At 37.6% G+C, this 16,869-nt stretch overlaps 2 protein-coding genes across 6 annotated transcripts; one reads left to right on the top strand and one right to left on the bottom strand.

The window, feature by feature from the left end:
- The first annotated feature begins 3,911 nt into the window (after nucleotides 1-3,911).
- On the top strand, nucleotides 3,912-10,648 carry LOC122658691. Of its 5 annotated transcripts, none has more exons than XM_043853754.1 (4): nucleotides 3,912-4,015; nucleotides 4,516-5,603; nucleotides 5,673-5,750; nucleotides 10,440-10,648. In XM_043853754.1, the coding sequence occupies exons 2-3, from the start codon at nucleotides 4,565-4,567 to the stop codon at nucleotides 5,747-5,749; spliced, it is 1,116 nt and encodes a 371-aa protein (XP_043709689.1). In that variant the 5' UTR covers nucleotides 3,912-4,015; nucleotides 4,516-4,564; the 3' UTR covers nucleotide 5,750; nucleotides 10,440-10,648. The 5 variants fall into 5 exon arrangements, with proteins under 5 accessions (XP_043709689.1, XP_043709688.1, XP_043709686.1 ...); XM_043853753.1 differs by having other exon boundaries at nucleotides 10,426-10,484; XM_043853751.1 differs by having other exon boundaries at nucleotides 3,913-4,015; nucleotides 4,516-5,750.
- LOC122658692 (protein EXORDIUM-like 5) lies at nucleotides 7,521-15,782 on the bottom strand. The gene is made up of 2 exons (XM_043853755.1): nucleotides 14,670-15,782; nucleotides 7,521-7,546 (listed from the first exon to the last, which is right to left on the bottom strand). Exon 1 carries the CDS (start codon nucleotides 15,780-15,782, stop codon nucleotides 14,721-14,723), a length of 1,062 nt encoding a protein of 353 aa, XP_043709690.1. The 3' UTR covers nucleotides 7,521-7,546; nucleotides 14,670-14,720.
- Between the last annotated feature and the right edge of the window lie 1,087 nt (nucleotides 15,783-16,869).

Genomic DNA, 16,869 nt, shown 5'->3' with positions numbered 1-16,869 from the left:
GCGGTGAATCAATGTCCTTATTTGCTCATATATAAATGCTCCGTTGCGAAGGGGATAGTCGATTGGACTGGGCCATAACGAGCCCACGACGAACAAACAAGGCCCAGTACCCAAACCTGGCCCAATGAATGAACAAATATTTAGGCTGCCCAGAGATTTCGTTTTCCACATTACATTTTGGTTAAACAGTGAAGGTTTTTTTTAGGGAAAGAGAACACTACCTAGGCGCGTGCGGCATGCTAGCACTGCACCCAAACATAGGGGCGGGCGAAATGAACATCATGTCCTTGAGAAATTCCACCTTTTCATTGGGGCACAGCAGTCATTTCGCCCACCCCTATGTTTGGGCACAGGGACAGCGTGCCCAAGTAGCGTTCTTTCTCCTTTTTTTAATTAATGAAATTGCACCAATGAGAGTGCACAAGATGGAGTTATAGTTTTTTTTTTTTTGTTGGGTAGAATTCAACATGAGATGGAGTTATGGTTAGTTCTATGATATCATATTGGGTATCGGTATGGATTGACCCGTATCAGACAGTTTTACCCCAAGTTTTCCTTCGAAAGTGGGTTTTTTGACAAGTTTACCCCTGGTCCGTATTGTACAACCGATACAGTATTAGGCATGTATCGGTGTTGGTCAATACCATTACAAATCATCCGATGTGCCTGATACCTAAAACCATGGTTAGTCCATATGATAGAGGAACCCACATATATCTCAATGACCAAATTTTAGTCCAAATCAAGCAAGGAAAAGTACTCAAAGTCTCAAAACTTAAATTCAAAGTTTTAGCAACAAAAAAATAGTAAAATTACTACAATGCCATCAAATAGAGATAAATATAAAATACAAAATGTTATCTTTTGTATTTTTAGCTATTTCTTCTATCCATTGTAAGTTGAAATTGTACGAATGAGATGCGTGCATGATCGTCTGTCACACGGACTAATTCATATACTATCATGTATGGAAAATAATGAAGCATTATACTTCACTCATCATAGTGACCCCAAAAAAAAAATAAAAAAATACTATGTGATAAAATGAAATAGAAAGGGTTTTCTACATATGATTAAGGAGAATGTTCTCTATGCCGCAGCGCAGCCTGCGCCCAGGCAGATGGGCAGCCTATGCAGGGGGTAGGGGGTCATTGCACCCACCCCCATGTGTTTCGGCGTAGACTATGCTGCGGCACAGAGAACAGCACCCCATATGTATATATTCTTACTTCACTTTCACTCACTTATTTCTAAGCACACATAATCTAAGTTTGCTTCGCTTTCACTCACTACTCTCTCTCTCTCTCTTCAAGTGATTAGCATACGAAATCACCAACTAATCACTAAAGTTCATTTTTAAAACATAAATTAATAATCGGATATGTAACCCTAGGATTAATTTTCCTTACCTACATGATTAATACGACAGACTTGGTTTATCAACTATAAACATAAATTTATCAAAGATTCAAATCCTTTTATATTACATTTCCAATTTATATGAGGAAAGGGATGGCATGTATGGATAATTGTTATATGTCATTGGCCACCAATGTCTTTTTCAAAATGGCATCCATTTCAACACCCACCACATTAAAGTAACTAGTACTCATGCTAAAAGCAATCCCAGCCATTTTAAATGTTATCTTAGTTTGTATTTTTATATAATATCTATTATGTGGCTCTTAAGCTCAAGGTAAATATTAATCCATATTTGTCTTTGTTTTAGATTAAGTAAACAAGCTACATTAATAGTAATCTTCTATTGGATTAGAAATTTGCTATCAAAATGGTTTGCAAAATAGCCATCCACGAATGGAACTATACATTTAATTGTTGAATTTAGATGCAATGACTATGGTTTTAAATATCGGTGTCGTCTCGATGATTTTTGATATCGACATATCGATGTCGATATATATCAAATCATATCAGATGATTTTATCCTTATTTTTAATAATAAAAAAGAATTATTTGAAACAAATTTACTCTTAATAAGAACTGTTCCACCGATACAAGATTAACTAGATATTGGTCAACTAATATTTGAAACCATGCTTCTAGCATGAGTTTCACAATAGTTTGAAATTCTCTTTCAACGATTATTTTAGCCTCCCCCTAGATAGAAGGAAAATAAAGGTAATGGAAGTTGAATCAAATTGGATTTTTTTTTCCATGAGCAAAAGAAATTTTAATTAAAATAAGTGTACATTAGTGTTTTCATTTAAAAAAGAAAAAGAAAAAATGTACATTAGTGTTAGTAGTTCTATAACATTTCTCTATCCTTGCTCATTTAGCTATCCTACCAGCCATCGAAATTACAGATCTATCATTTTTCTCTCACAAAAACCACATATTAAAACTTAAAATAAGTTGATAAATATCATATAAAATAGAAAATAAGTTTTACGGTCAATCTATTTGTTCTCCTATTTTAAACCAAGAAATTAAACATTTGCGGTTAGTCCAAACTTCTACCTCATCTCAACCTGGATCGTTATCTTCTACTGCCGTTGCCCGAACAGCACGTGCTGTCCCCTCACATGGGGGCGAAATGATGACTTAACCTCCCTGCCAAACACATTGTCTGGGGGAGGTTAAGTTGTCATTTCGCACCCCATGTGAGGGGACAACACTGTGCTATTCGAGCAACAAACAATAGAGGATAAAAATTCATCCCAACCTTGGCCTTTTTTTTTTTGGTAGAAAGAGGGTTATTCATTTATGCGCGCCCAACACCATGCAAACGAAAATGAAATACATGATAGAAGACATGATAAACACAAGGTATAAATATACGGTATCCAAAACCAAAGAATAGAAATTGATCCAATCTCACATGCCATCGACTGAGGCATCCAAACTAAAGATTGGGTCACAACCATTTGCCTTTGATCATTGACATCTTATAATCATTGAACGAGACCTTTGGCATCTGACTCTTGTGCGCAACTTTTTTTTTTGGCATCTGACATTTTTTTTTCGTCTTGTGGGCAACTTGAAACATCATAATTCATAGAAGCCATTATAAAGTTAACGTTATAAAATAGCATAGAAGCCCAATCTCCATCCCCAATAAAAAGATATCAACTCCCATCACAGATAATCACTGGTCTTCCACTTATTTGAAGCCCATGGCATGGTAGTCACATAAAGTCATACGAAACACCACTTGAGAAGAAGGAACGTACGGTGACACTTGGAGAAGACATAAAGAAGTTAGAAACATGAACCAATTCATAAGGCTGGGATATGATGGGATCGATTGAAAATTGGACCACACAAGTTCGATTGACAAAAAATCGAATCGAATGAAACCGATAAAAAAACAATGAGTATAAGATTATAAATAATTGAATTGATTTCAACATTAATGAGCAAAATGATGATTATAAGGAAAATTATTACAAATCAAAGAATATGATGTTATGAAAATAGGAAAATTGATTTGTAACAATGCTTGTTTCATTGTTCTCCTTTTCAAGTGTGGGGCTAATGAAATATTTTATGTAGTTAAAAAGAGAAAAAGAAGAAAATAGGCACAAACTGAATCCAATTTATTTAAAAAAATCAGATACCGAATCGAATCCAAATCGCTATTAATCCATTATCATAAATCAAAACTAACACAAAACCAAGTCACATTAAAACCGAAAAAACTCGGATCGAACCGACCAATTGACACCCCTACTGTGACGATCGTCTTCCGTCCGTTAACGAATTAACCAGGTTGCTAATTTGATGCTCAGAATTAACGGCTAGTAAGAACATTTTAGTCATTAAAGGAATAAGGGTATATTCGTAGTTTCCTATACAAAGAGGGGTCGTTTTATTGATTATTCATCGAGGGAATATAAAGATTCTGTCTGTGTGTGTTATCTCAGAAACTCTTTTGCAGAAGATTTTCCATTTTCATCCGAGACTGGTATCGCTATCAAAATTCGTTGATTTCGATGTCAAATTAAATCCATAATCTTCATCGACGAACTCTCTGTGACTCATTTACTGGATTCAGGTACTCTTTGTTTTTCTATTTGTCCAATTTCATAACATGTTTACTTGAAGTTGAAAATTCCATGTAAGATGAGAATCGAAGAGTTCATTGAAATCGTAATTGGCTCAATCTGGATTCAATCTGATGTTTATCATATTTTTTGGGTAGTTTTTCCTTGATTTCATTTAATTTTATCCATTCATGAGGAGAAATTGAGAAATTTTCAGCCTTCATATGAGTTGGAGTCTGGTTGTCTGCATGATGTTCTCTTTAATTCTTGCGATTGAAGAAACGAAGAATTAAGATAACTTACAGTGATTGATATCGACGAATGAATCTGATGTTGTTTGGATATATACTTGATTTTGCTGTTGTTTTTGCGTATATGATTGAAATGCTTGCTTCAGAATTTCTGAATTTGTCAAATTCGTTCTTGCCGATGAACTTACGGGTTATTTTTGGGATATATGTTTTGATTACTTTCTGATTTAGCAGTAATATATTTTGATGGGTATTTGCAGCATGTGAGGTATCAATCGTTTCAGTGGCAGCGGGAGTGGAAGAGAAGAAATGGAGGAGGCCAACTTCTGTGGTTTCAATCATTTGGATGCCGATGTCCGTTTGCCTCCACGAAAGCGTCTCCTAGCTGGACTGAAGAAGCAGAGTTGTAATTACTCTTCTCCTTCATCACCTCTTTCTTCTATTGCGACTGATTACACTGCCCATCTGCGGAATCTGCTGGGCTCTGATTCTAACAGCCTTGGTCTTTCGGCCGAGGAGATCGTGGATGCCTCCAGATCAGCAGCTATTGCTGCTGCCAAGGTTGCGGCTGCAGCCAAAGCTGCAGCAGAAGAGAAGGCAGCTGTGGCAGTGAGGGCTGCAGCTGCTGCCAAGAGCGCCCTAGAGCTAGTTGCTTCTGTTTCCGAAAAGACATCATGCAAAGATAGATCTATTAGGAAAAGCAAACCAAAGAAACATGTTCCAGTCCAACTCTTATATAAGAAGCGCCAACCCGTAGAGAATTGTAAAGCTGATGAAGAATTGGCGCGTAGACTGCACCGAGCTATGAATAGCTCCCCCAGAATTTCAAAGAATTCTGATGGTTCTGCCTGTAAAATTCACATTAATGACAACCCTAAAAATCTTCATGAGTTAGATAAACCAATGTTTTCTGATGGAGTGTTGTTGTCAGAAGGAAATCCACCTTCTATATGTGAGAAGAATGCTGTGGCAAGTGAGGTCAACTGCAGGGGGTCCATCCTGAAGGTAGGAAACACTGATAAAGTAAGTGAGAGAGGTTTGGAGTCCAAACCTTTGGTCTGCACTAAAGCTAACTGTCTGGAAATGGATATGTTTCCATCAGCTAGAGAAGCAGTAACTACTTACCTAAAGAAAAAACATGGGCAGATATCAGAGGATACTGGTACTACTGGTAGAAAGAGGGGAAGAATCAAGCAGAAAAAGCTATCTTTAACACTATGTACCATTAAAGATCGTGAAAATCTCAGAGAAGATTCAGAATCCATAGGCTGCTCATTGATGGGAGAGCCAAATGATGAATCTGTTTCAAGGAATATGAGATTAATTTCTGTGAATACTCCATCTGAAGGTGAGGAGTCAGTCAAGTGTATGCCGATACGGAAGAGCAAGAAATTTAAACCAACCCCATGCTTTGCTGAGAATAAAATCATGCAACCTTTATGTTCAAATCCAACAGTGACTACAGGATCTGCCATGATAGAAGTTGATCATTGAGGTAGGATCCATTATTCTCCATTTCTGAGGATGATGTTTTCTCTTTTTAATCATTAATATTTTATGGCATTTATAAATGGGACTGGCTAGAATATATTCATTTCTGGTTACTCCGAAGTGTCAGTTACCAAATTGGCCTTCATTCTATATGTAATTGGTCGAACATGAACTATGTGTACAGTTTGCAAAACCATCTGTTTAGATGGTAGGTATATGAAATAGTATTAGAAAAATTTCAATGTTGTTTCCCTTATGGTTATTGTAGTTGTTTTGCTGCTTTTCTTACATACATAATAAAAAAGGGTGTACCCAGTGCACGAGGCTCCCGCCACTGCGGGGTCTAGGGAGGGTCAAAATGTACGCAGCCTTACCCCCGTTTCATGGAGAAGCTGTTTCCAAAGACTTGAACCGATGACCACTTGATCACAATGGAGCAACCTTACCGTTGCACCAAGGTCCACCCTCTTGCTTTTCTTAAATACATAATGCCACTATAAAAACTCAGTGAGTGAATCTGGTGTGTTATTAACTGTCTCTGTTTCTGTAATGATGGCAAAAATTGGAGAAGTGGGGAGAGAATCTCAGGGAGAGTTGTCTGACATATTCCAGATTATTCGTATTTTTCAGCAATTACAAAGCATCACTATACTGACATGCTAACATTGCACACCAAATAACACCTCTCTCCTTTCTGGTTTCCACTTTGTGACAATTATTTCTATCAGTTTTGTATTAATAACGGTATTGATGTCTAGTTCTGTTTACATTTCAAATGCTTCTAGATTTAAATTCATTTCTTAAAAAGTGAAATATTGTTGCTTTGTAATTACTTAATTGATGGTTTCAATCTTGCGATCTATTATTGGTGTACTGGTATTGATGAGAGTGTCATTAAAGCATGTTTAGCAGGCTGTGTATGGAAAGAAATGGATGGGAGGAAAAGTTGATTTCATATTGAAATTTTTAGGATACAGATGCAAATCATGCAGATGTGCAATAATGTTTGTTTCAATGCTAAAATGACTAGAACTAATGAAGAATAGATACATACACATCTGCTTTATCTACATATTAAGAAGTGTAATGTGTTTTTTGACAAAGGAAAAAAGAAGAAGTGTAATGTGACATTTTGATAATCTTTGTAAACAAATCTTACTTTTAGTATTTAAAAAAATAAATGAACCATAAACCCTTAGCATGCACCGTATAATATTTGTTTTCATGCAAGAGCCGATCTTGTTCTTTGTTATGTAATTTTTTTAGTAAGTAACACAAATCTGTGGGTTTGTGTTTGTGGGTGTATGTGTGAGGGAGAGAGAGAGAGAGGTTCCCTAGTATTATAATTGAAGTGTCCCCTTAATATTTATAAGGCTTTTCATTAGATGCTAATGTCATCTAATATTGTAATGGCATGTCCCTACAATATTTATAAGGATTTTATTAGATGCTAATGTCATAAGCCTACAACATATCGATGATATTGAAAAGATTGATACCAACATGGCCAATATATTTGACATTATTAGATATTACAGGAATTTGTTGATTATATGTTGTATCAGTATCAGACAATATCACAGCATATGTATCCACACTTCCAATCGTGGATACTGATTACCATGTTGGTCTTTTGTTCAGGGATCCTGCTGTCGAAATATTTGAAAATCTATTTCTGTAAAAGGAGAAGTTCTCTGAGCGTCATAGAGGAGTGCACCAATGAAGTGTGGCGGAGTGGTTTCATATATAGGAAGGCAACAAGGTCATTTCATGTGAGGAGAGAGATAGAGAGAGAAAGAGGGTGCTAGCGTACCCTCACCTGGCGGCTCAGAGAACTTTTCCCTTCTTTAAAATAAAAAAACCTTTTGCTTCGGTGGCTGGGTTAGAGGATCAATTGTTATGCTTTGTAGTCTCCTTGCTTATGGTTTTTAACTATTTTACCTTTTCCTTTCTGCGGGCTCTCAACTTGTTAGGCCTTGGCAAACTTAGGCAGGCTAGCACTGCACAAGGGAATAGTGTTTACCCCAACTGGATGGATGCATTCTTAGAGACTTATTCACCAAGGGTATAGAAAAATTGGATGACATAACAAGATTTGATGCAAGTATGAGTCAGTATTGACATACCATGGAGTTCATAATATTCCTGTGAAAGTATATTGGTGGTGCAGGGTTACTAGGGTATGAGGGATGGTTGAGATCTTTGCTGAGTTCTTGTATAAAATTCTTAGATTCAGCTGAAATAAATGTCTATGAGACCATATAGAACAAAGTTCTGTTGCTTTCTATGAGAAATTCTTAGTTGGTGAGGTTGTTTCCCTCCCTGCATTGGAGTGGAGGAGACCGGTTATCCTAAGGTCTTTGGACTCCTCACTAATTGCAAATTCTGGTTTTCTCCTCTCCTGTTAGAGTGTTTTGGAGTCCTTTTCCCTTGCTGTAGGAGCTTCTGTTGGCAGACTATGTTAAAATTAATGTTTATTATCATTCATAAAATAAAAGTTCATTATTTTTACAAAAAAAAAAAGTTCTGTATATGGGGGAGTCATACAACAATTTCAGGATGTCCAATAAGAACAAGTAGATCTCTGTAACTTCTGATTTTTATTATTGTCTTTAGATCAAGGACTTGTCCTCTACAAGGGAAGCATGGAACAGTCGGCTTCACAGCTCTCCTTTGACATGCAGTCTTTTGCTTGATGTCCAATACCCTTGTGGATATCTATATTTCCTGTTCATCCTATTAATGTCAGTAATTTCCTAATTCAGATTTTACATATACTAAAATATAATCAAAGAAAGATAATTTGATCTGGGATAAATAGATCTATGTATCCCCGTCTCATATTCATAAGTTTGGGTTTTTATTTTACATGATTATATCATTCAAATGATGGGTTTGTTGGGTTTGCTATGAGAATACATTATAAATTCTTATATTTTGGTGAAGGGATTTTCTTATTGACAGCCCTTAATGTGCACTTGTCCTCTTAGTAAAATAATACATTTTCTCTTTCAATGAGGGTGAAATTCTGTCATTTTATATCTGTACTTCTATACTTGAAAAATGTGTGAGACAATGAAAAATCTTGAGAATGTAATTGATGGTAAGTTTTTTTTAAATTATTTTGAAAACCTATTTTACTCCTAACTTTAAACAACTTTCGGAAACAAAACAAGTAGAAAACAAAAGAAGGTTAAGGGCGTACCCGGTGTGGGGTTTGGGGAAGGTCATTGATGCAGATTTATCACCAAATTGGGCTTCTTTTATTAGGAATACGTCTAGGGTTGGGTTAAATACATGTTGGGCCTTTGATCCCATGGGTTTTCTATGTAATATGCCACTTTTATGGGCCTAAAATATGGGTAAATAGGTTGCATACGGGATTAGCTCTCATACTTAGTTTTATTTCCATACTTTGCTTTTTATTTGGTGTTTTAAATTGAACCGGTTCAATTAGTTTTTCTTTTAGTTGTTTAGTTGGGCTGGATTAGGACTTTATTTGAGTCTATTTCAGTTTCCTAGTCAGTTTAAGTTAGCTAATAGGTTAAGGATTGGGTTAGGCCTTTCTTTTTTAGTGTCTAAGTCTATTTTTGAGTCTTTTATATAAGTTTATAAGGGAGGCCAGCATTGAAGACGAATTTGATTAATAAAGACTCAGCTTTATGCTTGCTGCCTTTGTTGCTGTTGTTGCTCCTTGAGAGTGTTGCATCCTTGTGGGTTTATCAAGGTGGAAGGGATTGGCGGATCTCCAATCGACTCCTTGCATCGTGAAGATCGGGAGGACTGCTACTTATCTCCCTGCATCGTGAAGATCAGGAGACCCCATTGTTCATCTTCAAAGCTGCTGCCATTGAAGATCTCTTCAAATCCAGTAAGTTTGTATCTGAACTTTGTTTAAACCTTCTTCTTTTCACTCCTACCCTAACTAGGATTCCTCCATAACTTCAAATCTGTCCATCAGTTTCAAACCAAACTTTCAGCATACATCCCTTACATCATTATTGACACTCGATCCAAGTTTCATCAGACCCCCACCACCCTAAACCCTAGAATCCCCTTCTCCTACCTCCATTAAGAATTGTCTCAAATAACCTTTTCTTGCTGTCCAATTCATCTAACCTACTTCCATTCACTCAAACATCATAAAACCTATACCATTAGACTTCCCTACATCTGCCTATCATTACTATATAAGACAACCCTAACCTAAACCTAACTTTAACCCTAATTTTGACCTAAAACTCAAGTTTCACCCATTCAGATGACCTGTTCAGATTAGATCCTGGTTGAACTGGCTCCTAGTAGGTCTCCTACCTATCTAGGACTACATTAGTCATAATGTACGCAGCTTTACCCCTGCTTTACAGAGTGGCTGTTTCGAGAGACTTGAACCCGTGAGCACTCGGTCACAATAGAACAACCTAACCATTACACCAAAGTGCACTAGTAGAAATCAAAAGAAAGTTACATGTTCTAAATACACTTGTAGAAGTGTCATTGAGACAATCCATTTGGATAAGGACTGTGCCTTAATGTCATTAGTTGCTTCTGTATGCATTTAGTATTTCTCCTTATTCTTAATCCAATACTTTATTCTGGGTTTGTGCCTTGTTTAGCTCTTTGAATAGCATGTCTTCCTTAATCTGTTGGATATTGAAGTTTTAATGTGTAACAGTTGGGAAATTCAACACAGCTGGTGAAGCAAGTGGTCAGTCATATGGTCTCTATTATCACGTGAACTCCATAGGCGTTTGATCATGATCATGTGGTGGTGACAAGACGAGATATCCAAAATATCTTGTGGTTGTCTTCTAAAAGCAGCACTCATAATTTTGGTCCCCTTCAGTTGTTTCTGCTTTATGAGGAATGGTGTACTGATGGATCATTCAAACCATTCCACTCTCATATATCATTCACTTGGGTCCCCTGGTGATGTTCATTAATACAAATAACAACTTCCCTACCATGTGAAGCCATTGTGTGTGGATTAACATCAATTGATGAGCACTCTCACTTGGAAGAATAGGTAAGCAATGTTTCTATTTGTGTATAATGTTTTTTGTTTTTTGTTTTTTGTTTTTTTCCCTCTCTCCCTTAAATCACATATATGTATAGTTATATACCAATACTTAAACGAACAAGTGATGGACAATAGTGGTGCTTGCATACTGTCCTGATTGTGTTACTGTTAACACCTGTTTGTTTAGTTGCAACTTATGCTCAATGTAAATTTTTCTATTTTTCAATGCTTTTTTTTTTTGGTTTATTTTACATTAAGACACATAGTGGGAAATTCTATTATTCAGGAAAAAAAAAAATTCCACATTTTTTCATGGAAACAAACAGAGCTTTAATAAGGGAAAAGGTTCCCTATGACACCAATGTACTACCACTCTCAATATGTTTTTTTTATTTATTATTTTCTCTCTTATCCTAAATGTGTGGGCCCTATATGGGTTATACCATTCCCCACATTGCCATTGGTATGGCATGGGAGATTCCCCCCACACTGGCATCGTGGGGAATTCTTGGATATATTTTTTTGGGATAAAGTTCTCTGCAATGGACTTAGGGTGTGGCCAGATATATGGGGGGTGGACGAAATGATCGGCCCGCCCTCCCCTCCTGAATGCCCAAAATCACGTCCCTGTCCCGTCCCATGTATCTGGGCGCAGGGTGTGGCAGATGCACTCCCAGACAGAGAACGTGTGTCTTATTATTATTATTTCTTTTTCTCACTGAATTGCCATCTCCAAGGTTCCAGTTTCTATCTTAATATAGCAATGTACTATGATTGCACAGAAACTACTAGGTTTCTCTTGGATGTATTAATGATTTCTTTATTTTCCCCTTTCCACACTAATAAAAGTTCACAAGCAATTTTAACCACTGGTATATCAATTATCAATGTCAATGGTTATGGGGTTTTGCATGTTCCCAGTTGGGTGTGGTTAGTGTCACTTACCTAGTTACCTTATCACTCCATTAAAGCATTTTGTCTTAAAAAGACTTTAGTCTGAACATGTTGAAACTTACCTGACGATCAGACAGTGGCGTTGAAGTGGGCACTGATCCAAACTGGAACAAAAGTTGGGTATCAAAATCCTATGCAGTATCGGCGGGGCGATGGTGCACATCAGACGGTACAACAGAGGTCATGTGTGTCATATGTGCCACCTAATCTCTGCTGTGCCGTCGGATATGCACCACCACCCCGTTGGTACTGCAGAGGATCACTTCACAAGCGGTCATCTTTTTCTTTTTCTTCTTCTCTCTCTCCATTCACTGTATGCTCCTCACTCAGCCACAATTGAGGTCTTCCTTCATAATGGCGTTATTGTCGTCAAGTCAACTACCCACCCACATTAGGTGATAAAGTCGTAGCATGGTATGGTACCCTTTTACTCAGACTCGATTTCTAAAGTGCATAGACAAGAGTATTAAAAAAAAGGAATCATGAACTGTGGGTCAAGCTTATTCTGATTCAATTCCGTTTTTCGGATTGGTTGGAATCGTTCAGAACTCAAAATTACTATTTTCTGCCCAATCTTTGGGTACTGGATACAGATTGACTGATTTGAATAAGTCGGAATCAGGATCGGAATTTTTTTTTTTTTTTTTTTTGATAATCAGTATCGGCTATATAGGTATCAGTAGAATGTGCCCGATTCTATATGAGTGTAACGGTCCATGCCTTGCCACGCAGCAGAGTAGCCTAATCTATAATGGTCTGATTCAGGAGTAAATTTATTAAAATAATAAATAAATAAAAAGACAAAAAGCAAGGTGGTTAAACCGTTAGATACGGTTCGAAAATTAATATCGGTTTTGGTAGACACAGGTATCACGCTATCGATCTTTTAAATAATGATGAACGATCCGTATCATATCATATTGGTTTGGGCAGACAGGTACCAATACTGATATTTTTAAATCATGATACGGACACAATTTATTCTCTCTATCTATGAAATGAATGATGACATAAGAACTAACAATACTCTTATTAGGTTTGACAGGACATCTCATTATCATCCAAAAGTAGAAAAGTAGGATTTTATTGCTATTTCATTAGATTAGAGACTTAGATTATGTTGGATGTGATATAATAAACTCATAGCTCCTTTTCTAAACTCCTTTTTTAAGGTCTACTTCTATTATTCTCTATACCCAATACCCACTTAAAAAGTTCTTACCCAAAAAAAAAAAAAAAAAAAAAAAAAACCCACTTAAAAAGTCTCATCTTCAACCTATTTATTAATCTCAATAACTCAACTTCAAGAGTCAAAATCAACCCAACCAACCATAGAAAAAGTAGATACCACTCCAAATCATGAGAATTGATTTTTCTCATTCCTCTAGCACCGATAGTGTAAATCCTTTAATGCCCCCCCCCCCCCCCACCCTCTAACCCTATTGGGTTATAAGTTATGCATGTTTTTCTTAATAACATTTCTTATAGAGAATTTACTGATTCAAAACATGTGTACAGCATAAACCATCAAACATTTGGAGACATAAAGATTGTCTAGCCAAGGAATGGAATGCGATCAATCTACATAATAGACATGTTATCTCAATTTATCATGTATAAGAGTTACTATTAAATTAGTTATAATATGTCCATTTTTTATTTATTTTTTTTTAATGTTTATCACTCATCCATTTCAACACCTTGAGTTCCACTATACAAATTTTTTCTTGTCGAGAGTGGGTTTCTCATGCCGAAAGTGTATGGGTGAGTCTACTACTCTACACCAATCACAATACAAGAAACAATTTCGTCCAATAGAAATCCCACATGGTTAGAGAAGAGACTGACAATGTAGGACTCATGTGATTAGGATGTGATACAAGGAAACATCCCCACATTTTCAACTTCGCAAAATATCCCTACATTGTCAAAGTGAGGATATTTTTCCCTTGTTTATTTGTTGTTTCTAACTATCAAACTTTTAGTTTTATACATATTTATTAGTGCCATCGGGTTCCCAACATCATGTGCCAACCTCTCTCCTCCCTTTTGGAAAAGACTCCCGGCCCTTTTGTGTCCAACCCTTTAATTGGTGTATGTCATTAACTTACTGAAAGTCATGCCCAACCCTCTCCCTTATTAGTTGTAAAACTTTCCAGTCCTTATGTGGTAAAACAAAATATTAAAAAAGGAAAAGAGAATGCTACTTGATGGCGTTGTGACGGATTGCTCTCTTGCGCCTAAACACAAGACTACGCGAAATGACCATTTCATATTTGCATCCCCATAGAAAGATAGAAATCCCAGATGATGCAAGCTGCGCATCGCACGCAACCAAATAGTATTCTTTTTTCCATTAAAAAATTAAGAACCATCAACATGGTTTGACATATCGCTATCGGCTCGCCCAATATAGCCAAATACTGCACAATTTTGAAAGTGATCAATACCGTATCAGTGAAATGGCATGGAGTATGGAATAGAGGTAAAATAATAAATCAAAAAACTCATTTATAAGGAGAAGCAAGGGTAAAATTTTCCATACCGTATTGATATCATATTGATTTTAAAGGTGATCAATCAATAATCGATCCGATAACGTGTAGACTGCAAAAGGAGACACATTGACAAATACACAAGAGAGCCTCCCACACTGACATCGTAGGGAACCCTTTCCCATGTTTGAATTTAGAAAATTTTAATGGAAGTGAATTTCCAAGTGTTTCCCTTTACTTTCATTTACATCCGATTAAATAATATAATAAAATAAAATAAAACAAATCACCACCACCCCCAAAAAAAAAAAAAAATCTTAATTAAATCGAACCAGAACCCATCCTTCTCTCCCTCCTTCCCTTCAGGTGACTCTCCAACTACACCTCTCTCAGGTATATTAACACAAAAAGGAGAAGGAGATGTTCAAACAAGGAAGGAGAAGAAAAAAAAAAAAATGGGGATCAACTCTGTCTGCAACTGTGTGCTTCAACCCGTTTTTAACTTTCAGTGCAAAGCATTAGGCCCAGTACACGCTTGCAAAACTGGACTCCATATCCACTGCAGCAGAAACTTTCTCCCATTCCTCCCATTGAGGTTATATGTCCTTCCTTTTCTGTCCTTCATGACTTGCCCCATATACCCACCTCCTCCACCAGTCCCGTACAGCCCCTGACACAAATCACCGATCTCTGTGGGCGCAATTGGGTCTTCCCCTGCATACCAAGCATTGATCAGTGGATTGGAAGATAGCTCCGCCAATTCATGCCCTATAATACTGACCATCCCATCTAATCCAATATCCCCGTTAGGTGGCAACACCACCCCTGGTCCACCACCGGCCATGTACTCAGGCACCTTGAACGGGTATGCGCACTGCTCAGGACACTGCTTTGCCGAGTTTCCAATCCACGCGTACGGCAGTGTGTGACCTACAATGGAAGGGAAGGTGAAATAATGGAACCCACAAACTGCTCGACAAAAGTCCTGAACGGTTACGTCGTCGGAGGTCAAGACTAAATACATGCCGCTCTTGTGATCGACAGTGAAGGGTGCGAATTTAACCGCATTGCCGATGACTTGTTGGATAGAGAGGCGGGTGAGTTGTTTCCCCTGGGAGTAGCGGTTGTCGTTGTACTCGCGTGCGACGACGATGGAACGAGAGATGTTGGCGCCGGTCTGGTCGGTGTAGAGGGTAACGGTGCTCCACCAATCGGAGACCGAGGGAGAGGGAGCGGCACGATGACCGGCGGAGATGGAGAGGAGGAAATCATTGATGAGGAGTTTCTGGGTAGGTGTCCAAAGGCCGTACCAGATGAGGTAGATGTTGATTGGGGAGGAAAGAACTGGACCCATGTGGTATTTGACGTTGACGAGGTTAGAGGAACCCTCGAACCTGTTGGAGGCGGAGAGTGGTGAGGGTGAGAGCTTTGGGTTGAAGGATTTCGGCCGGTGGATGTTGAGGGTTTCAGAGGTTGGGGAAGAAGATGCTGCACTGACCTGGAGGCAGCATGATAAGTGGAGCAGAAGAAGAATAGGAGGAAGAAAATGGGGAACAGTCACCGACATTTTGAGAAACTACGGCGACTGAGTACGAGGAACTGGTGGTGGTGGTAAGGAGGGAAAGTGGGAGAAGGGGGTTTATAAAGGAGAGGGAGCCCAGAGCCTTGGAGAGTACGAGGGGAGGGAAATGGAGCTGGTGACAGCTGCCATGTGGACACTTCTGCATTATCTCTCTCTTTCTCTCTCTCTGGTAATACCCGACTCACTTTTTATGGCAGATGAGTCCGGTTTAGCCTATTCTTAGAAATGAAATGAAAATATAAAACTTATCTAATTAACTGTTTTTATTTTTAGAAAAACTAATTTTAATTCTTTTTTTTTTTTTTTTAAATTATCTTCATTGTTTAATCTAAGAAAAAATAACCCGATTTTTTAGGTATCAGGATCGATCATGGTCAATATTGATATTCATACTAATGTGTATTATTTGATCAGCGGTAAATAGATTTTCTTTTTTGAAACTTCACTTAATTTGGATGGATATAAGTTTAGAAGAGTAGATACAGAAAACTAGTTGTTACTGACGTCCAAAACTTCAAGATGAAAGAAAAAATTATTTTTATATTGATAAAAAGAAAAAAAAATTGGATTTAAGTTTAATCACAATCCAATTCATTTCACACGTGTGAAAACAAACACCCCAAGAGACAAGAGAGCATAGAAGAGGTATTTTAAAGTTTCTTTTTTCTTTGGAAAAAAAGAATCATGCCTGGAACTCTGGAAGGATGGTGTTTGTTCCCAGACACAAAGGGAGACAAAATAACCGTCTCACCCCTGTGAATGTAAAAAATTCCGCTCCAATTGATACTCATGCACGCACTTTGATTGGCCATCCTGCCAAACAAAGAAGCCTTTCCCTATTTCTTTATAAATTCATAGAATAAGAACTCTATCTAGGAGTGTACGCCTTGCATCAGACAAATGTGGGGGGAGACCGCTCCACCCCCATGAAATGCGCAAATGACACCCTTCCTGATGCCCTCATGTGCTCTCCCATTGGCCCTGTGCACATGCATAGCCACACTCTCGGATAGAGAACACTGAACACTTCCCCATTCATTTAATACAACACCTATACTTAAAAAAACTGTAA

This window comes from Telopea speciosissima, chromosome 4 (genome assembly GCF_018873765.1).
Source record: "Telopea speciosissima isolate NSW1024214 ecotype Mountain lineage chromosome 4, Tspe_v1, whole genome shotgun sequence".
Taxonomy (NCBI): domain Eukaryota; kingdom Viridiplantae; phylum Streptophyta; class Magnoliopsida; order Proteales; family Proteaceae; genus Telopea; species Telopea speciosissima.
Note: the sequence above shows the minus strand (reverse complement) of the source record. Positions and strands in the feature narration are given on the sequence as shown.